The sequence below is a fragment of the Gopherus evgoodei genome, chromosome 13 (assembly GCF_007399415.2).
Source record: "Gopherus evgoodei ecotype Sinaloan lineage chromosome 13, rGopEvg1_v1.p, whole genome shotgun sequence".
NCBI lineage: Eukaryota > Metazoa > Chordata > Testudines > Testudinidae > Gopherus > Gopherus evgoodei.
The window spans coordinates 22,861,586-22,884,068 of record NC_044334.1 but is presented as its reverse complement, the minus strand read 5'-3'; the positions used below and the strand labels follow the sequence as shown (position 1 = coordinate 22,884,068).

At 47.5% G+C, this 22,483-nt stretch overlaps 1 protein-coding gene across 2 annotated transcripts in view; it reads left to right on the top strand.

The window, feature by feature from the left end:
• Positions 1-14,512, top strand: part of BICDL1 (BICD family like cargo adaptor 1) — an 86,108-nt gene extending 71,596 nt beyond the window's left edge. For both annotated transcript variants that reach the window (XM_030583266.1, XM_030583265.1), the window contains 3 exons: positions 932-1,062; positions 3,435-3,555; positions 12,180-14,512. In XM_030583266.1, coding sequence (XP_030439126.1) covers positions 932-1,062; positions 3,435-3,555; positions 12,180-12,380 — 453 coding nt within the window. In that variant the 3' untranslated portion in view covers positions 12,381-14,512. The remainder of the gene's footprint in view (positions 1-931; positions 1,063-3,434; positions 3,556-12,179) is intronic.
• The last annotated feature ends 7,971 nt before the right edge of the window (positions 14,513-22,483 follow it).

Here is a 22,483-nt window from a genome sequence, read left to right as displayed (position 1 = left end):
ACTTAGGGATCTGGGGCAAAAATCTGTCTGGAGATTTGTCCTGTTTTGAGCAGGGGGGTGGACTAGATGGTCTCCTGAGGTCCCTTCCAACCCAGAGATTCTATGATAAATGGCAAATAGATTCTCAGATTATTAAATATTTTACATGTACTATGAAGTCTAATTAAAATTCTGATGAGTGCCAGTAACACCTTCCTTAGAGCTGAGTGGCCATTTTCACATCACTCTTGTATAGGTTTGTTTTTAACTGCTCACTACTTCTAAAGAAAAGACAGTCAGGAAAATGAGGGGTTTTAATTATTATTTTTTTAAACTTACTGCAGTGGGGGAGGGGGCACTTGAAAATGTATGTCAAGTGATGTCAAGGAAAGACCAGAGAGCAGAGTGCAGGCTGAAAGGACATTGGATCGATAGCGGAGTCTCTTGGTGAGGAAGTAACATTTTGACAGTGAACCTTCAGTGCCTGTAATGTAGCTGAGAGTGGGATCACAACCCATCTCCTTTATGGTGGATCATAGGGGCTGCAGTGGAGCATTTAAAATGGCCTTTAACATTATCCATGGTGATCATTAAATGTAATGGAGTGGCGTCATTGCCATCTGATGGCTATTTGATAGCCCATGTCAAGTGAGTTGGCAAATCTTAGGCCTTGCAGGTAGGAGCCACCACTTCAGTTATCACCATTGTTGGCAGCCCCTGTAAAGACCAAGGTTTGATGGGCCCGGAGACTGGAAACTCTCACCCTTATGAGGTGGTTCATTCAGATCAGAACTGAGGCACATGTCCAGTGGTAGCCTGTCACTGCTCATCCTAAGTGCTCTGTGATTAGAGGACTTCTCTCTTCAAGGTTGCCAGTCAGGCACCTTCCACCAGTACTAATTATTACCCTGAGAGGAGAAATGATTGACAGTGCTCTTCCTGTTCCTGACAGGTGACGCTGCTGAGTGTGGAGATGACTGTCCTGAAAGAAGAAAGGGACAGGCTCCGAGGGTCAGCTGAAGATAAGGAGACAAATGAACAGCTTCTGAAGGCCATCAGAGATCGAGATGAGGCCATTGCCAAGTAACTAGAATTCTATTGAAAAACAGAGATGGGTTTGGGTTGTGGTCTCAGAATTTACCCATCAGTTTGTTCAAAGCAGGCACTTTGTGGGCAGCTTTGTTGCAAGGCTGCTGCCAGTAAAGTGGTAGATCTTCCCACTTCTGAGTGCTGAGGAGTCCTGCTAAGTGCCTATGACACGAGTCCTGATCCCAGGAAGTTCCTGGAACCAGCAGTTCTGCTCTCATTAAAAAGAAACTCCATAAATTCTATTTTTAGCAAATTTGGGGGGCAGATCTTTTCATCAAGCCAAGGGATGGCTGTTGCCCCATTTGGGAAGGGAATACAAATATTGGAACTGGTCCTTTCCTCCTCCTCCTATTTTATTTTGCACTTCCAGCCTCCCTTCCAGTTCCTCTGTGTATCTCTGCTACTGCACCTTCTCTAACTTGTTCCATAGCTCTTCCAGCCCCCCTCTTCCATTTTGCTCTTATGCCTCTGTGAATCTCTGTTATTGCAATCCTCTGGTCCTTCAATTATGCTTCTCCTCTATCCTGTTCTTCTGCCCTTAGCCTCTGTGCTCCACCTTCCCTCTGTTCTCTCTTTCTCCTGCTTTACTTTCTCTGTGCAGCCCTGTTACTGCATCCCTCTGTCCTTCCCCTCCCATGACTTTGATCCAGTCTTTATGCCACGTTTTTTCATTATTTTTTTTTACCTCCCCTGTCTTCCCTTTCCCTCCCCATCTTTGCCTGTTCAGTTTTAGGCAGCCTGAGGGAGGAACATGAAGTTCAGGACACCAGGCTCTGGAGGAAGGGGGAGAATGGCAAAAGCACTTGTATTCTGCTTACTCTAGATCAGAGGAGACTCTCTGATCACCAGTGAAGTGAGACAGGACAGAACACAATGCAGCCCACTTCCTTACAGCAATGCCTAACCCTTGCTGGGCTGGCAAGAGGAGCAGAGCACTTCAAATCATGCATGTCTATGAGGAGGGAGGGCAGATAAGCAAGCATACACAATGGCTTAATTTTTTTTTTTTAATTACATGATCTGTCAAGTGTTCTTTACAGTGTCCCAAAGGGTACCAAATCCCTTCAGAATGCCATTGTAACCGCTCCATCTGTTGGCAGAAGTAGGGAATATCCCTGCTACTGATGTTTGGTGCAAAAGGCTTGCTTTGACATTTAATAGCAGTATGGGTTGCCAGTTCTGTCGTCTCTATGGCAACTGTGCCACTCGTGGGATGCATAAATTCCACTGTTAATATCTAGTAGTGATGGACTGTTTTACAATAGAAGCATATTTTTCTGAAACACTCAGACCTGGGGCCTTTCACTGGAGATCTGCAGATTTTTTGCTGTTCAAGTGACCCTAGCAGTTCACATGGGATGAACCATTAATATTTATGGTGTGTGGAATTGGGAGTGTGTGCTATTACTGGAGAGAGGGTGTACAGTGACTGTGACTGATTGCAGACAATGGGTAGGTGGGATGGTGCTTTAGGTGAGAGTGTTTGTGCATGCACAAACATATAAAAACCAGCAAAAGGCACATCCCCAGCACCAGGGTGACATCCCCTGCCAAACTTCAAAACCCTGCTCCAAAGGCTGGAGGTATTGGACCATCTCAGGGGAGAAGTTGCAAGATTATTATTTCCCTCCTATCTCAAGCCATTTTTGCTGAAACTTTCCAAAACAATTCAGCCTCAGGCAGACACCCAGCATGGAAATTTCAGCCTGAACAGTTAATTTAGCAAAGTTACAAACAACTGAGAACAGTGTTTTAATGAGAGGTGTTGAGCATCGTTAAGCGTAGGTGGTGCTACCAGCTCTGCCTATAACATAAAAACTAATTCCCAGACCACTCTTCTGCCGAAAAGCAGGGGAAAGTTGTTATTGCAGGGTAACGGATGAATCAGATATGGTTAATACAAATGTCAAAACAAACTTGGATCTAAAATTAGCAGCCAGGATATTCCCTACCAGTTTATATTATTTCTTGGGCATAAGAGGCACAGGAAATGGTTGAATAAAGACTTACAAGTGTAAACTGTTTGGGCCAGAGTCTTAATACCGGAAACCTACACAACAATTTATCAGAGTATGTCCTGCTTTCCATTCCCCCTCTACGGAGGAGTATTCTCCATATGATAAGGGCTCTGCTCACCTGATGGCAGGATACATCTCCTTTTCATTGTCCCAGTAGAAGCTCGAGCTAGTCACTCACTAAACATCAGAGTCCTTTGGCAGATCTGATGTCAGGTTCCATATCCTGATTTTGGTGAATGGAAATCAGTGAACACTGGTGAGGTGGTTTTGAAGACCTGCAGGAATTGATCTAGATAAAATTGAATTGTGCTCTGAGGGCGTCCATGTCTCTCTTTCCCCGTCCCCCAGGAAGAATGCAGTGGAAATGGAACTAGCCAAGTGCAAGATCGACATGATGTCTCTGAACAGTCAGCTGCTGGATGCTATTCAACAGAAACTGAACCTCTCACAGCAGCTTGAGGCATGGCAGGTAGGTGATACCCAACAGCAGTGCAAAGTGGAGCATTGGTGGGAAGCACTTACAGATCATTGGCTCAAGGCGAGGGGTATACTGGTCGAGGAAGGGAAAGTTCCACAGGTTGACTCATTCTTGTCTGTACGCTCACATCACACTTGAAGCTGGACTATATCTGGAATACAAAAGTTGTTGTCTATCAAGTAATAAAACGCTAGTGTGAATGGCACAAGCCACAGACCCACTGAGAGCCACAGGGTTAAAGCAGGGGAGTGATCTCTGAATTTGGACCCTTGCAGATGGTGGCTGTTACAGTGTGCTATAAAGAAACTACTATTTAATATGGGGATAGAGCAACTAAAGGAACCAACTCTAATTTCACAGCTGCACATAGCCCTAGTGACAGGTACACCTCCTTTTCAAAACTCAGCTCCCTCTCTCTAACAGCTGTGACCTGGCTCCGTCTCTGGGATATGGACGTGGAAAAGTTTTGCTGTAACAGGACAAAGGTTCCTTCTCTAGATTTCCTATGTCCATAGGTCAAAGACATTGACCATCTCAGATCAGATTACTATCCAGGTAACATGCTGACTGAAGACACTCACATGTAGCAGCACTAAATCTTCTAAAAACTTCGGTCAGTCTCCTGTGCCTCGTCTTCAGATAGGGAACAGAGGCAATGAAACCATACTGATCATTTGGGTTCTACCATTTCAGAACACAGATGTAAATGTTTTCTTTTCCATCAGAAAATCTAGCTAGATGGAAAGGTGAAAACTCAGTTCCACTCCAAATTATAGGTAAAATGGCTAACCTAGCTTCTTCCAGTTTGGGAGCCACTAGTACCAACGTCATACAAAGCCAGAGATCACTTGAGAGAACTAAGATGCCGTTGTTATTTGGACAGATAATATGGAGGAGGGATGTGTGAAAAAAGATACAAACAAATGGCAGCAGAGACAAAGACCAAGGCAGAGATTGATGGATCCCTGGTTTGTTGTAGCTTGTTACATAACGAGTAAGATGATGACTGCACTGACTATCCAAGCTGACTAGTAGAAACCTCTCCCATGCAACCTTTTTCCTATTTCAACTCCATCATGTTCTCGTTTCTCTTTTTTCTCCTGCTTACAGTTTGCTTCCTCAGGGCTTTTTACAATCTGGCTCCTTTGGTTTCTGATCTAGTGGCCTCTCTCAGTTCCCGTACCAACAGCTTTAGTCGTACACCCCTCCTGCCTTTGAGGTGAGCTCCCACACTCCATCCCACCCACCTCATTCACTCTCCCATCACATCCAAATCCAGTGTTGTTTCATTCTCTGCTGAAGGAAAGTGTGTCTCACAGACTACATTAGCCTCTGTTCCATTCACTACTTTCTTTACATATGGCATCCTCCTTGATCATTTCCACACAGTGCAAGGTGCCCATTGGAATTCACTGTCTGTCTCCTATAGCTGTTTCCTTTTAACACCTGTTTTCCTCTCCAAAGCTAGGATATAATTCTGTATCCACTGAAGCTAGTGGGAGTCTTGTCATTGGCTTTAACAGGAGCAAGAACAGGTCTATAAGGGTAAAATTCTACCTTCACTTACACCTTTACAACCCATTGACTTCAGTATGGTTGCACAGGTAAATGGATGGCAAATATCTCTTGGCATGTGCACAAATCTTATTAAACAAGTGAGATGAGCTGTTCCTTTCTGAGGATGTGAACAGCTCTATGAATGGAAAGGTTGGGTCTATTTTAGTGAAGCTAATAGAGTCTGTCCGGGAAATAGTATTTTCTGAAGAGTACTGTATGTTGTCATGTGTGTCCAGTCCTGAAGTCCTTCTGCTTTGAAAACTTCACTGAGTTTGATGTGTGTTAGGACAACTGGCTGTGAACAAGAAAACATAGCAGGTAATTACCATTTTAAATAATCAGAATTAGTGTAACTCCTGTGTAAAGCCATTGATTTCAGGAGTTACAACAGGCATGGATTTGGCCTATAAAACTGAGTTAATGTTGTTGAATAATAATGAATGAGAACAAACAGCCTTTTGAAAAGCTTTGTAAAACCAAAACATCGCTTCATGGTAAGGGTTTTAAAGTTAAAGCAAAACCTTTTTACATCGTAGGGCCAAATTTGCTCTCAGTTATGCCAGAGTAAACCCAGAACTACTCCACAGAGACTTACAATAATGTAACTGAGCACGACTTGGCCCTTAGCATGTAAAACTTTTTGCAAAGAAAAGCCCTTGCAGGCATTGCCCTCTCTCTTCCTGTTCAGACCATATATAACTAGCTTTCCATGCCACTACAACACTTACCCATCTGACATTGAAGCAGTCATTTGGGAAGCCAATCCAGAGTTAGTGACAGCTGGGCAAGGACTCAAACTTTAAAGCCATAACACTACCCACTCAGGCTGCGTCTACCCTACAAAGCTTATGCTGGCATAGCAATGTTGACATAGCCCCTTAGTGTAGACACAACCTACACCAACAGGAGTTTTTCTGCCAGTGTAGGAACATTACATGTGCTCACAGAAGTACTCTTCTGTTGGCATAGCTGTGGCTACACTGGGAGTTTAGTCAGCATTCATGCCCCTGACCGACACAGCTCTGGTGATGTAAATTTTAAAGTGTAGTCCAAGCCCGAGAATGAAGGAAACTGCTTCTCTCGCCCTCTAGGCTGAGAAAACACATCACACTCCTCCAATTGCATACACAAAATTTAGGAGATACATTAAAAAACAAACACATTCCTATTCCCATGGATGTTACCAGGGAATCTTGCCTAGATGGGATGACACAGTAGATAACTTACCTCTGTTTTTAGTAGCCGAGGATGCTGGATTGATAGCTCTTGCAACTGAAAACGTCTGGCTATTCACAGAGCAGGTAGTACAGGCTTGGATAGAGCAAACTCCTGGACGCTGCCCGGCCAGTGCATTCCAGTCCTGCCCTAGAGGGATCCTCTCTAGGGTTGAAGGGAGTTCAGTCTCCATGATGCATTCAGTCCTTGTCATCTCTAAAATGGCCAAGGTGGTGGTTGGTTTAGAGCTGGGGTATCTACCCAGTAAAGCCTGGACTGAGACTTATTTCACACAGGCCACCAAACAGGCTCTAGAAGATAACAGCTACTGACCTGGGAGAAAAAAAAATTGTTGCTTTTCACTGAGAGCTGAGAAGCCCCCTAGGTACAGACCCAAACTCACAAAGATTAAGGGCTTATGTACACTGGCACTTTACAGCACTGCAACTTTCTCGCTCAGGAGAGTGAAAAACACCCCCGAGCTTTGCAAGTTTCAGCGCTGTAAGGTGCCAATGTAGACAGTGGGAGCTGCGCCCTTTGTGGAGGTTGTTTTTTATAGCGCTGGCAGAGTTCGCTCCCAGCGCTATGCTGTGACTACACAGCCACATTAAAGCTGAAAACATGCCCTATGTCAAGTGAACTTAAAGTCCGCACACTAGTGGATAGGAGTCTTTCAAAAGCTACATGGAAAAATGACTATTCAAGGTGTCCCTGCCTCTAGTAAGGACCATGAGCCCATTCTCCCATTGTGCAGTCATTTAAATTTGTGCAAAGCGAATATTAAGCTCCACCACCACTGTGAGTGGAGATTTCTGATTGGGTAGCATTTTGTACCCACTCTGCATGCATGTGACTTCAAAAAGTGAAAGACAGTGGGAATCTGGCCTGGTAGGCCCATACTAGAAATTCTTGCTGCTAATAGCTAAAAATGCATTCAATGACTCTTTTAGGTATGTGAATGAGACTGAAATAAAAATTGAGTTGTTTTTTTTAATTTGTAGTCTTATCTTTTGACTGCTGACAGTACAACAGATACCGAAGGCTGCAGATAAGACTTATATGGACATCCCTAGTTTCTACTGGAACTTGGACTGATGTTGTCAACCACTCTTAGTTACCATATGTAGTACTTCGCTAAATTGTAGTTTTATTAACAGGCATTTGCTGTATTATATTTCATAGTATATAATGTCAAACAGCAGAAATATAGCAGGACCAGTCCTGCTCCCATTGACTTTAATGGGAGCAGAATGTGGCCCACTACAGAAGTTTATCAGAAATGGAACTCCACATTTAGAAATATATATATTTCTATATTGCAGTAAGTTTTTGCCAAGCCTTGTGATTTATTGAACCAGAAAAGTTTAGAGATAGTTGTTTTTAAAAAAAAACGAGTCATTCATGTCTGATAACCATCTAATATAAATGAAGTTTAAGTTTTTTTTTGGGGGGGGGGAAGGGAGGGGAGGTCCAAGACCCCAAGTATTTTTAGAAAATTAGATTAACTTACTCACTACTCTTGCTGTGTTTAATTCATAATTGTATCTTGATGCTGGTGAGGTGTCCAAACTACTACATTTTTGCTCTCTTAGTATCTATTTTAACCAATGGCCCTTGACAAAAATAGCCATATATCATAGCTTCCTAGTGCTGGGGATAGCTTATTTACAGTATGTACATTTAACAGATACATGCATGCAATCCAGGTAAACCATTCTCATCTCATCTCAGTTTGGGTGTGGAAACAGCAGATCTTAGTGGACTTAAACGTTCCAGTTGGTCTTTTATTCATACGTCGCTGCACGGGGGAACCCAGGATCTGCCACTGAACACATATCATGGGAAAATATGCGATTGGTGAGAATGTGCGCCATTTCTTACTCTATGGCTCACGAGATATTTTTCACTGATTTTACCTGTGCCTACCAGTATCTGAATAAGGAGCAGCAATGGTGCCCCCAAAAGCAAATGGGGAAAAATTTAGATGATGGAAGGGGTTTATGTGTTGCTTATTCAAATAGAGCTGCAACAGCTTCCCTTTAACGTTCACTATTAAATAAGACATGCCTGGCTGTTGGAAAGCCGCATGAAACCCCAGTAGAGTCGGAGAAGCCCACAACACCTGGGCTGAAAGAAACCTGGGGCCCGATTCTCTGGTGCCTTGCACCATGTGAAGGCTTTTACTCCCCTGCAAGCTGGCTCTGAAATGTTACAGCTGGCAGGAGGGAGAGCAGAACTCTGCTATAGTAGCATGTTACAGCCACTTTGCACAGGTGTAAGTGACTCCACCAGGTGAAAGGCAGCAAAGAATCAGCCTCATGAGCGCTAAGGCATCCAAATGCAGCTGCCCAACAACGCCGTTGTGAACAACTGTCACGACTGCACTAGGCAAACGCCATTAATCATGTGTATATGAGAGCTAGTCAATGGAATAGATTGTTTGGATAATAGGGTGTCTAACCAGGTTTGCTGGTTAGCTTTGATAAATGCTTGTGCTTTCCCTGGGGCTTGTCTCTAGCAGTGGGATATTGTCCTGGCGCAGTGTTCTATTCCATAGACATCACACCCAAAACGATACACGTTCTTTGTAACAGTTTACTCTAAAAATGGAGGCTCCCCCTTAGCCAATCAGAATACACAAGCACTGTCAAATTATCCCTGTATACTCTGGCTTACTGAATGAAACTCAACAATCACCACTCCCTTCACCCAGTTTCTCCACTCCTTCCATCCCTGTGTATCCCTTGCTGCAAACTACTAGGAGCCACAGATTCCTGAGTTCTAATGCTAGCGCAGACATGGCCAAGGCAAGTCACTGAACTTCTAACCTCTGACCTACCTCACTGTCTAGTCAGCGACCTCAAGATGTAATGTCTCCTGGGACAGTCTTTTAAAGGGCTCTTTATCCAGCTGCCCTATTTTTATCCTTTGCTCTGCATTATCTATATGAAATGGTACCCCACAGTTAAAGGAGGGCACAAATCTGCCCATGAGATGGCTAAGTGCCTTCCTCATTTGCACAGGGGAAGACACCCTTTGAAAAGCTGGGTATATAAACCCAAAGTATGTTAAGCTGCTGGAGTCTGTTTTAATTAATACTTAAGTTCATCTTGCCCCCTTCCCCCTTCACGTTCTTCCATCACGGCCTCCTTTTTTTCAGCCCTAATTAAAAAAAATATGAACTCTTCAATCTAACCTTGGTTCAGGCCCCCCAACAGCCCTGTCACTCTTCCTGCTACTTCTTGCTCACTGTACCTGCTTCCTAAAGAGCGCAGAGAACAGGGCTGGGCTTTGGGTAAGTACATCAAAGGATATCACTCCACTCACCTCCAGATATTGTGTGAATAGGCCACAAGGGGCGATTCTTCCCCTTCTCCCACACACCCAGAGCTAGCATTACAGATGCCCAGGTGTGGTGCTTTGTATGTTTTCTGGAAGTTGTTCATCTGCCTCTAAACCCATCAGATACATAGGGCAGAGGCAACCTAGTGGACTAACTGGAACCGCAGCATGTTCCAGTATGGCACATCCTACGTTAATTTACATTTCTAAAACTGGCCTGAAAACAGAGTTAGGTGGGGGAATAGTTTGGGGTCCAAAGGAATCTAAAATGACCATTGTTATATTACATGTACTAGACTAGTTAGAAAGGCAGGGATTTTCCCTCCTAAAAACAAGCTAATCGCTTCAGGCTACATTATTCAACTTACTCATTCCTGGTTACCTAGCAGACAACCAACCATATTACCTTGTAAAGTAGGACATCACTTCCTATTAGCCTGTAAATAATGGGCTTATTATAAGACACTGTAAAAGTGAATGGCATCATAAGTGTCTGCAGGCTGTTTACATGAGTCTGAGGAGCCCACTGCCTTCACTGAATCACTGACCACATTACACATATCTGGAGCCCTGAACTGCCTGAACATCCCAAATCAGAGCTGGCACTTGCACCTGCTGTGATGGAGCATGTGCCATCTGTGTCCACTGGCATTTGATGGTCGTCCATAGCAACCAACCCCCATTAGAATATTATGCTGCATAGAATGTGCGTGGGCTGGAAATTGTCATCTTCTGGACTCATGCAACTCTGAGTCTGGTTAATGCTGAATCTTTGTTAAACTATGTAGCCATCTGGCTAGAAAGTCATTCTGCATAATCAGACCCCATCACTCAGTGGGCTTCCTCTAAACAGTAGGCTTTGACAGCTGTGAGGTCATCAGCCACCACAGCCAGGTGGCTATTACCTCATTCTGGGATTAGCCCAGCAGAGCCTGAATTCAGGTGTGTCACAAAAATAGATTTTTTAGCGTGAGGCTGCCTAATGCTGCCTGCTGCTGGCAGAGACGATCAGACAGCAGGCTGGAGTGAGACCAGCTATCAGAGGACAGAGCCTCCGACCTTGGCAATGCCTGGACACAGTAGGCTGAACAGAGGACAGATGTGAAAGCTCAACCCTGGCTTTTCAGACCATCACTCCCATGGGTAACTGTTTGTGTTTTGGTTTGAATTCTGAAGGATGTGGGGGCTGAGTCAGCTCATGTGCAGTAGGAGACAGGCATGAACAGAATACTTGCTCTGAGACTGGCAGGTCACATCACCCCACAGCCTCCATTTCCCCATCCGTGAACTGGGGATTCTGATTCCACCTGCCTCCAGTGAGGTGGCTATCTGAGGAACTAGTGTTTGCACAGCTTTGAACATCGGAAGTGCTGTATATTTGTATTGCTGTGTTTAACTAGTCAGAGCCTCAAGTTCTATTGTCCCCCATGGACATTGCAAGGGTGAGCAACGCCCTTGAGAGGCAAGGAGCCTTGGCCACTTGGGTTAATTTGACATACTTGAAATTTCAAGTAAGACGGTAATTTTGACCGTTTTCTTGTGAAACATGTACAAGATGGTCTCCTGCTTATATACAACATTAGGGCCAATTGCAGCAGAACTGGGGTTTGGGGTTATTAAACTTAGATTTCCCTGTTGTCATGTCATGTCTTGCTGGATGATGTCAGACTTGGCTGTTGACTTGAATCATTTTGCATATGGCAATCCTGTTGGTTACAATGCTGTGAAAGTTACTTATGGGAAGGAAGGTTTCTTGTACTTTAAAAGTGTTGGATGATCCAGTGGTGAATTATGACCTCCTGCTGATCAGGTCTGTGCCATGTTATTTGAAAACTGATCAGAAAGAAAGATACTGTAATACTCCTCAGTAAATTGTACTAGTGCCGCGTAACTCATCCATAGCACAACCCATGATAGTAGTTTCTCTTTGATTATGAAAAGAAGCCTTACCTCCCTTAGTTCGCTCTTGAAGAGGTTCTCATGTATGTGGCCACCCTCAACTTCGGTCTGCCTACTCTTCAGTACAGAGCTACTCTAGGGTCAGTACTACAGTCCTGCCCCTTCCTGGCCTCTGCTTCAGCCACATGCCTTATCTGTGCAGCTTCCTGGACAGAGAGAGGGGAGGTGGCAGCCATCCAGCTCTGAAAAGACAAGCCAGGGACCTGGGAGAAGGGTACCAGAAGCAGTGCTCCATTTCACAGCCATCAGCAAAACCTTGAAAAACAGCCATGCCTTAAATTACATTAAACCTTGAATGACCTGATTTCCATTTTAACAATTGTGGGGCAAAAGGTAAACTTCTTATCTCTTTAAGGGCCTGGTGTTTGAGGAGCGATCTGGTGAAGGCCCATGCTGTGTGGCTAAATGAGATCCTTGTACCCTCCACCCTTCCTCCTTTCATCCTGGCCATTCTATAATCCCGTTTTAGCCATGTCCATGAGTAAACTGCTGAGACGCTGGCTGTGCTTCTGACTGAACATCCTTTTCCCCTTCTGTTACAGGACGACATGCACAGGGTCATTGACCAGCAGCTGATGGACAAACATCTGAAGGAATGGAGCCAGCCTGCTTATTCCTTCTCCAATGGCTACAGAGAAAAGCGGTGTGCAAGACCCTCCCCCGTGTTCAGGCCGGAGCAGCAGGGGGATGAGCCCACTGGGGCAGAAAGGAACCGTCTCTTTTCCTTTTTCAAGAAAAATTAATGTGAAAGGAGAAATCTTTCCAATTATTCCTGCTTAAAGCTGGGGGCAACTGCCCAGCTTCCTAATGGACCTGAATCTGATCCAAAAGGAAAAACACAATGGGTGAAGGAATTAACCCTTGAGACTGCACTATTTACAATCCACCTGCTCTGAACAAAAAGTTTACATGAACTGGAGATTTGCAGTTTGACAATGTGATACCAACTGAGAGCAACTTTTCTTATTCCTTAAGCAAAGTGATAAACTTCAGGGTATGTTTTAGGCGCTTTGACATAGGCCACTCAGTTTCTGCTGTGAAGAATAATCCAATTGTCTTAAACTCATTCTCTCATGCTGGAGAAGGAAATAAGCAACCCCAGGACAAGGCAATACAGGGGACTGACTACTAGTGTCACGTAAGAGTAGGGGAAAAGTTGTGGCCTTCATCCAACCTCCAGTCCTGGCAGCGGGGCTGTCCTGCAGATTACACAGGCTGTAGTTGCACTGGTCCTGGGAACATAACATGTTTACATGGCTGTAGCTTACTCTGTGGGGGAAGTCCTTATTGTCCTCTGCTTACGACCGGAAGTCTTTATTCCCTCTGGTGCTCTCCATAGCTACTCACACTGCATCAGGACTCCAGATCCCTTCCAGCTCAGTGCAGTTATAAATCTGCTAATGCTGTGAGGTGAATCTGGGTCCCTGTTGGTCAGTTCCAGACCCCAGAGTATTGAGGATTTGATCATCGAGGAGCCTGAATGTTCAGTGCTCTTCAGATACCGATTCTTCCCTTCGCCTCGCTGTGGAAGTTCAGTGTAGCTCAGCCTTAGGGCCAAAGGCCTTGTGCATCTTCCTAGTGAAATCAACAGCCAAAAATCTGAGTCGCTTCAATGGGACTAAGGACTGGGCCCCAATGACCTGCCATCTCAAAGTCCTGAGCACCTAAAACTGATGGATTTGAATAGGAATGGGTTGTTGTGTGTCTGAAGATCAGGTCCTAGGTGTAGCTCTTCCACTGCTCAGCATTGCTGCAGTAGCTTTAGTTATAGGGCTGATCTTCAGGGCCAACCCATAGCTCCCCTGTGTATATGTTTTCTGCTACTCAGGCCTTGACGGTAGAAGGTTGGATCCCTTCATGCTCAGTGTGGTCGTAGACCCTCCCTTTGTGGTTAGGCGGCTTTGATCAACCTGGAGTGAGGAATGTGAACATGCTGCTGCTCTACATATATGCACACACTTTGGTGCTAGAAGTCCTGCAGTACGTATGAGATTATTAGTAGAGTTGGTATCTCCTGCAGGCCATATTACTACCACTTAGAGCTCTTCCTTTAAAACTACTTTACCACCAACAAAATAAGCATTTCCCCTTTACAGAAAGCTGACACTGGCATGTTTAAGCAACAGCCTGTTTTAGAAGGGTTTTATGCTGCTGTCACCTTTTCATTTCCCAACTGCCAGTCTCCTACAGTCCTCTCCAAGCTGCACACCCAGCACATGTGTGGGTGAGGAGGGGAAATCTATAGCCATGATGTAGTGTATATATGCCATCCTAAGGAAATGGGCTTAAGTTATGGAATGAAGATGCAGTGATAAGAAAGGTGCCTTTTGTTGCATGTTCACTGGAAGGGGAGAGTGGACATGAGTCACAGTTGCATAGGCCAGTGATTGAAATTCACAACAAATCTCTTCATTTAAGGAAGGAGCTAGTCCTTAATCTCCTTGCAATATTTTTTCAGTGGGAAGGTTGATAGAGGTTGGGAAAGGAAAGCATGCATATTTCGAGCTGATGGTTGGGATATAGTTCTCTTGGATTTAAAGTGCAACTCCATCTGAGCATGGGGGCTATTCAGCCCAGAGAACGGGGAGGACAGAGTTATGAACCAGGTCAGAGGAAACTGTCCTTGTGCTGAGCTGCTGTTGCTCAACTGCAACAAAACTACCTTAACACCAGATACATAAAACAGCGTCTATCAGTACAATCTCTCAGCAAAATGTCACGTAGTTAATGCTGTGCTTTAAGTGTCCTAAATGTTTCGTCGTCCCTTAAACCAGTGGTGGGAAACTTGCGGCCCGTCCCTGCAGCCTGCAACATTTCCCACAGCTCCCATTGGCCAGGAATGGCGAACCGCGGCCACTGGGTGCTGTGGGCGGCTGTGCCTGCGGACAGTCTATGTAAACAAACTGTCTCACGCCTGGCCAGCAGATTATCCTGACAGGCCGCATGCGGCCTACAGGCCACAGGTTGCCCACCACTGCCTTAAACTGTCATTGAGCACTCACCGTCAAAGACAGCACAGCTGATAGTGGATTAATTCCAGGCTCTTTTCGCTGCCTATGAGGAGTTCAACATGCCAGCACCCCCGCCCCTGCCACCCAGGGCAGCTGACACTTACAAACCTATTGGAAAAGGTCACTGGGAGGGAGAACACTTAACTGGAGGAAGCACAGTAACTCAGCAGAGTAGATTCCGTATTCCAGGCAAGCATCAGCCTACAGGGATTATACCACTGCACAGGAGTTGGATCTGCAGCAGTCAACATCAGTACAAAATATTTTCACCCATCAGTACTTAAGGGGTAGTTCCAAGCAGTATGGCAGGGATGTAAGACAGTTGCACAGCTAAAGGAGGGAGGCTGCACATTTTACGCAACTAAACGACAATTATAAAGCAATCTCACTGCCGCTGTGGGAAAACAAGCAAATGTTTTTTGCTAGCTGGGTAAGTTCCCTTTAGCAAAGTCTACAGCTGGGGCCTACTGTTATATATGAGACTCGAGCATGGTCCAGAAAATAAATGTAGATGCAAGTCAAGTCACTAGCACTTTACTATCTTAACACACACTTAGATCAGCAAGGTACCATTGAACAAGAAAATGAGATCAATTTAAGAAAAGAAACTGAGGAGTGAAGTCTATGGCACAATTTGTGCAAAGCAGCAATAAACTGGGCTTATAGGCAACAGTGCATGCACAAGGACTTCAGGTGATGCGTGTAGGCCTTACCCTATTTAAGACTGATGGTGGATTCTGGACATAGAGCAAATCCTCTTTACCATTCCCACTTCAACCACTGCAAAGCAAGATTGTTTTAACCAAAAGCTTAGAGATACAAGGGACGTCCCTGGGTAAGATAGTGAAGTGACAGTCCCCATAGACAAAGTGAAAAAGCACACAGCAGGGACAAACAGAATGTATCTATAGATATGTACATACCACAGTGCTGTAATTTTTGTACGTAGAAGTAATGTAAATAAGTGTATGGTTTTTATAAGATACGTATTATATAAATCTATAAAGGCATATTTTTAGTAAAAACAATGCTCCACAGCTTCTTTTGTAAATAGTTCTCTTCAGAATAAAATGGATCATTTCTACGGTACTGTCTCTGGGCTTTGAGCCCTGATTATTCTGTGAACCTAGAGAGCCACCTCACCCTGCCTGCATACTCAGTACATCTCACAATCTCAAGCAACTGAGCCATGTGCACGCTTCCAGGTGACTAGGGCAGAGAAGCAGTCGTTACCCATCTATCTGGAGTATTCACACCTTCAGCTACCGGGAAACCTAAGGGAAGGGAACCATTGGTGCAATTGCAGCACTTAAGATGCTCCTACCCTGACGGGAGAGCTGCCCCCATCAGCACAGTTAATCCGCCTCCCTGAGAAGCGGTAGCAATGTTGACGGGAGAAGCTCTCTCATCAGTGTCACACTGTCTACACAGGGGGAGAAACTAAATACCGAGGGCAACAAGTACAGCCATAGCCGTAAGTCACTACGAGGGGCAGGGGGGAAGAGGGGAAATGGGGAACAGTAACTGGAGGTAGACCCACAATGTAAAGATTCTTCGAGTGCTTGCTCATATCCATTCCAGTTAAGTGTGCGCACACCGCGTGCATGTTTGTTGGAAGATTTTTATCCTAGCAACACTCAGTGGGTCAGCTGGGCACCCCCTGGAGCGGCGCCACCATGGCGCCAGATATATACCCCTGCCGACCCAACGGCCCCTCAGTTCCTTCTTACCACCTGTGTCGGTCGTTGGAACAGTGGAGTGTGGTTTCACTGACCTCCACCCCCATAGCTACTCGTAGTTTTCTAGTTATTTTGTTGTGTATATAGTTCACAGTTATATAGTTATAGTTAATTTTTATTGTTTATAGTTAGTGTATAGTTAAGAGGGGTTTGGGGATTAGCCCCTTCTCCACACCAGTGCCGGGGCCCATGCCCGGTTCACCGGGTTTCAAACCGTGTTTGGCCTCTCATAAGCCGATGCCGACAGGAGATCCACACGACTCCTCCCTTAAGTGCCTCGGGGAATCTCACCTGACAGATAAGTGCCATATTTGCAAGGCTTTTAAGCCGAGAACAAAAAAGGAGCGAGACTTTGGGCTAAAGCAGCTCCTCATGGAGGCGGCTCTTACCCCTCCGCCTTCGGCACCAAGCGCTGGTCAATCGGCGGGCAGAAGCACCTCCTCGGCACCAGACTGCGCCGGTACTGCCAAGGCCTCTCGGCACCGGCCGTCGTTGGCACCGAAGTCGACTCGGCATCAATCCCTCTCTCCGAGGTCGAGAAAGCCTAAGACTCCTGCTGTTTCTGTGCCACCTACACTGCAGCCAGAGAGCTCGTCTAAGTCGGATCGCCTGGCACCGACACCTGCCGCGGCACCGACAACGTCGGCACCATCGATTCTGCTCCCACGATGGCCGTCAAGTCCGGTGCCTGACAGTTCCCCGGCACGCGCCACGGTGAAGCTTACTATTCCCTCCGCGCCGGAGACATTCTCAACGACGAGGGATCTGATTGCCATGACAGAGTCGATGCTGCCTCAACCCCCGGCACCGCCGGTGCGGGTAATACAGTCTATTGGCAAGCCTGCCTTGATAAGACCATCCTCTGTCGGCACAGCAGAGCGGCACAGTTCACGATCACAGTCCTGCAGATGCTCCAGGTCCCATAGGTGTTCCCACTCCCGACGCCGCTCGCAGTCCCAGTATCGTTCTCCTCCTCGGTACCAGTCGCACTCGCGGCACCGGTCGGTATCCCGTTTGCCGGCCCGCTACTCGCGGCACCGTTCCAGCTCCCGGCACCGCGACTCCCGTAGCCGCTCCCGACATCAAGCCTCAAGATCTTGGTCGACCTCCCGGCACCGCTCCGGTCGCAGGTCCCGATCTTGTTCCTGGTACCGGTCCCTGGTGCCAAGTAGGGCAAGGTCCACTAGAAACAGAGACTCTGCCCAGGGCTTTTTAGAACCTCCATGGCCATCCAGACACGCATCAGTGTCATCCCATGTGGACAGCTCTTATGCTCAGGACCGCGATTCTGATGTGCCCACCAGAGTCTTCCAAGAGACCTAGGCCCAGGACCAAGGACCCCATCAGTGGTCTTTCTGGACACCTTGGGCATACCACCAGGCCCTAGGTGTACCAGTAGTTCCGTCCCACTCTGTCTCATCAGAGCACCGAGTGCCAGAGGTGACGGTTAGCCGTCCCCCTCCAACTGCTGCGGAGGAAGCCCCAGTTCACCCACCGGACTCCCAGGTTCCTCTGGAGCAGGAGATGGCCCAAGAGCAACAGGCCACCCAGGACCTGCTCGTCGCCAGCATCTCCTCTTCCTCTTCTCCAGATGAGGTGGTGGCAGGAACATCCTCCTCGGGCCCTCGTCCAATCGACCTGAGAGCCCGTTAGGACCTCCTAAGGAGGGTAACACTCAAATGAACTTCCAGATGGAGGAGGTCCCGGAGGTAGAGGACCCAGTAGTGGACATTCTATTGGCGGATGCCCCCACTAGAGTGGCTCTACCGTTTATTCGGACCATCCAGACGAATGCCGATACTATATGGCAGTCCCTAGCCTCTATCCTTCCTGTGGCCAGGGAGTCGAGCGTAAATATATGGTGCCCTCTAAAGGGCACGAGTACTTGTATGTCCATCCTCTTCCCTGCTCACTAGTCATCCAGTCCGTTAATGAGGGAATGCCATGGCCAGCAGGCGCCAGCCCCGAAATCGAAGGAGGCTAGGCGAATGGACCTACTCAGCCGCAAGGTGTACTCGGCAGGGGCGCTACAGCTCCGGGTGGCAAATCAACAAGCCTTGCTTAGCCACTATAATTATAACACCTGGGTGGTGGTGGGTAAGTTTACGGAGCTTCTCCCTCAAGACTCCCGCCAAGAGTTCGCTGCCTTCTTGGAGGAAGGGAAAAAGGTGGCCAGAACTTCCCTCCAGGCCTTGTTGGATGCAGCAGACTCAGCAGCCAGGACTCTGGCCTCGGGTGTTGCCATGAGGCGCATCTCATGGCTTCAGGTTTCAAACCTCCCACCAGAGCTGCAGTATACCATTCAGGACTTACCATTTGATGGTAAAGGCCTCTTCTCGGAAAAAGACTGACCCCAGGCTGCAAAGCCTGAAGGACAACAGGGTCATAATGTGCGCTCTCGACATGCATACGCCGGTGACCCAACGCAGGCCTTCCCGTCCCCAGCCTCACCCCCCATACTCTGTGCCTAGATAAAGACAGGACTTTGGCAGGTGGCGCGGCCGAGGTGGTCGCAGACGACCGTCAGGACCCAAAGGGGGGCCAAAATCAAGGTCCCTCGAAACCACCACCGGGACCAAAGACGAACTTTTGAAGGCGTGCCCGAGGGTGGCGTACCAGTTACAGGCCAGGATCCCTCTCCTACCTTCTCCAACCGTCTCTCCTACTTCCTCCCGGCCTGGTCCCAGTTAACTTCAGATAGCTGGGTCCTACGCACGGTGGAGTATGGGTACCACCTCCAATTTATTTCAACCCTGCCCTCCTACCCTCCAACCCTGTCCCTCTTCAGGGACCCCTCTCACGAGTAATTCCTCTTACAAGAGGTGCAGATGCTCCTCGCCATAGGAGCTATAGAGGAGGTACTGATGGACGAAAGGGGCAAGGGGTTTTACTCCCATTATATCCTAATCCCCAAGTCGAAGGGGGGTCTCAGACCTATCCTAGACCTGCGAAGACTCAACCAGTTTATGATAAAGTTGAAGTTCCGCATGGTATCCCTGGGGACCATTATCCCGTCCTTGGATCCTGGAGACTGGTATGCCGCCCTTGATATGAAGGACGTGTACTTTCACATCACCATCTTTCCTCCGCACAGGAGATATCTCCGCTTTGTAGCCAACCATCAGCACTTCCAGTTTACGGTCCTGCTGTTTGACCTTTCTACAGCCCCAAGGGTATTTACAAAGTGTATGGCCATAGTCGCCACCTACCTCTGCTGACATCAGATACACGTTTTTCCGTATCTGGACGATTGGCTCATCCGAGGGGCCTCCGAGACACAAGTCACTCAGCATGTGGGCATCGTCGAGGACCTATTCACATGTCTAGGCCTGATGATCAATATAGAAAAATCCACTCTGGTTCCCACGCAGAGGTTAGACTTCATAGGAGCTATCCTGGACTCCAATCTAGCCAGAGCCTGCTTACCACAGCTGCGGTTTCAGGCGATGGCAACAATCATCCGAGGTCTACAGAATTTCCCGACGACCTCGGCTCGCACTTGTCTCGGTCTCCTGGGTCACATGCCTGCCTGCACATTTGTAACCAAACACGCCAGGCTCTGCCTCCGTACTCTCCAAGTTTGGCTCAACTCGGTATACCGCCCGGACAGGGACCCGATAGACACGATAGTCACCATTCCCTCGAGCACCCTAGGCTCCCTAGAATGGTGCCTAACTCCCTCCCTGCTGTGTGCAGGGATGCCGTTCCATCCACCCCAATCCTCAATGTCCCTGACGACAGATGTGTCATCTCTTGGCTGGGATGCTCACCTAGGTCACCTTCGTACTCGAGGCCTTTGGTCTTCTCAGGAGCTGGCAATACACATAAATGTCCGAGAACTGACGTGCCATACATTCCAGCAACAGTTGTGAGGCCGTTGTGTCTCAGTGTTTACAGACAACACAACGGCCATGTACTACATAAACAAACAGGGAGGGACACGGTCCTCCCCTCTTTTGTCAGGAGACCATCCAACTCTGGGACTTTTGCATAGCCCACTCGATAGATCTGGTAGCGTCCTTTCTCCCAGGTGTTCGGAATACCCTGGCGGATCAACTCAGCAGGTCTTTCCTGTCTCATGAGTGGTCGATCCGCCCGGACGTTATGCATTCTGTTTTACAGAAGTGGGGATTTTCCCACATAGACCTGTTCGTTTCCCGCGAGAACAGGAAATGCCAGATGTTCTGCTCCTTCCAAGGTCTCTCCCCGGGATTGATCTCGGACGCTTTCCTGTTGCCATGGAAGAGCCAGCTCCTTTGCGCCTTCCCACCATTCCCGCTGGTTCACAAGGTCCTGCTGAAACTCCGCAGGGACAGAGCATGCATCATCATGATCGCTCCAGCGTGGCCCAGGCAGCACTGGTACACCAGTTGCTCGACCTGTCAATAGCCAACCCAATTACCCTGCCACTCCACCCAGACCTCATAACTCAGGACCACGGCAGGCTTCGCCACCCAGACCTGTAGGCTCTTCACCTCACAGCGTGGCTGCTGCGTGGCTAAACCAGTCAGAGTTACGTTGCTCTGAATCAGTACGACAAGTTCTCCTGGGTAGCAGGAAGCCTTCCACCCGGTCAATGTACCTGGCTAAGTGGAAGCGTTTCTCCTGCTGGTGCGAAACGCTTAATCTTACTCCCACTGAGGTCTCGATCCCCTCTATTTTGGACTACCTCTGGTCTCTCAAACAGCAGGGCCTAGCAGTATCATCACTGAGGGTACACTTGGCAGCCATCTCTACCTTCCACCCAGGCGAAGGTGGTCGTTCGTGTTCTCACACCCTATGGTTTCAAGGTTCCTCAAGGGCTTGGAGCGCTTATACCCTCAAGTACGCCGCCCAGCCCCGACCTGGGACCTCAACCTGGTTTTAACCAGACTCATGTCTCCCCCATTCAAGCCGTTAGCAACCTGCTTGCTGCTATACCTGTCTTGGAAGACAGCTTTCCTCATAGCCATTACATCGGCCAGACGAGTCTCCGAGCTTAGGGCTCTTACAGTGGATCTGCCACCCGGCTTTCCTCTCTAAGGTGGTTTCGGCCTTTCATGTTAACCAGGACATCTTTCCCCTGGTCTTCTTCCCGAAGCCACACTCAACGCGACAGGAGCAACAATTGCACTCCCTGGACGTCCGTAGAGCTCTCGCATTTTATATTGAGTGGACAAAACCGTTTCATAAAACACCCCAACTCTTTGTCGTGGTAGCAGACCGAATGAAAGGCCTACCTGTTTCCTCTGAGGATCTCATCTTGGGTGACGGCGTGCATCTGCACTTGTTATGATTTGGCTCATATTTCCCCAAGCCACATCACCGCGCATTCTACCAGGGCTCAGGTTTCATCTGCTGCCTTCCTGGCTCGTGTACCTATCCAGGAGATGTGTCGCGCAGCTCCTGGTCCTCAGTCCACACCTTTGCTTTGCATTATGCTCTGATTCAAGAGTCAAGAGATGATGCAGCCTTTGGCTCAGCAGTTTTGCATTCTGCCACATCTCACTCCGACCCCACCGCCGAGGTAAGGCTTGGGAATCACCTAACTGGAATGAATATGAGCAAGCATTCGAAGAAGAAAAGACGGTTACTCACCTTTGTAACTGTTGTTCTTCGAGATGTGTTGCTCATATCCATTCCAAACCCGCCCTCCTTCCCCACTGTCGGAGTAGCCAGCAAGAAGGAACCGAGGTGCGGTTGGGTCGGCAGGGGTATATATCCGGCGACATGGTGGTGCCACTCTAGGGGGCGCCCAGTCAACCCACCGAGTGTTGCTAGGGTAAAAATCTTCCGACGAACGTGCACGCGGCGAGCACACACCTAACTGGAATGGATATGAGCAACACATCTCGAAGAACAACAGTCAAAGGTGAGTAACTGTCTTATTGCAGTGGGAGTGGGGTGGGAAATCAGCCTCTTATTTTATTAATTAGTATTTGTCCTCTCCTGCCTCTAACAAAGAGCTCCAAACTCTGCTGGAGTGTACAACTCTATCCTGTGTAATTGCAAATGAAGTCTCCAAAGCTTTCCCTTGGCACAGCAATGAAGGAATAAAGTGCAAATCATCAATTTTCAACCCATAAAGAAAGATTTAATACACAGCTCCACTAAACA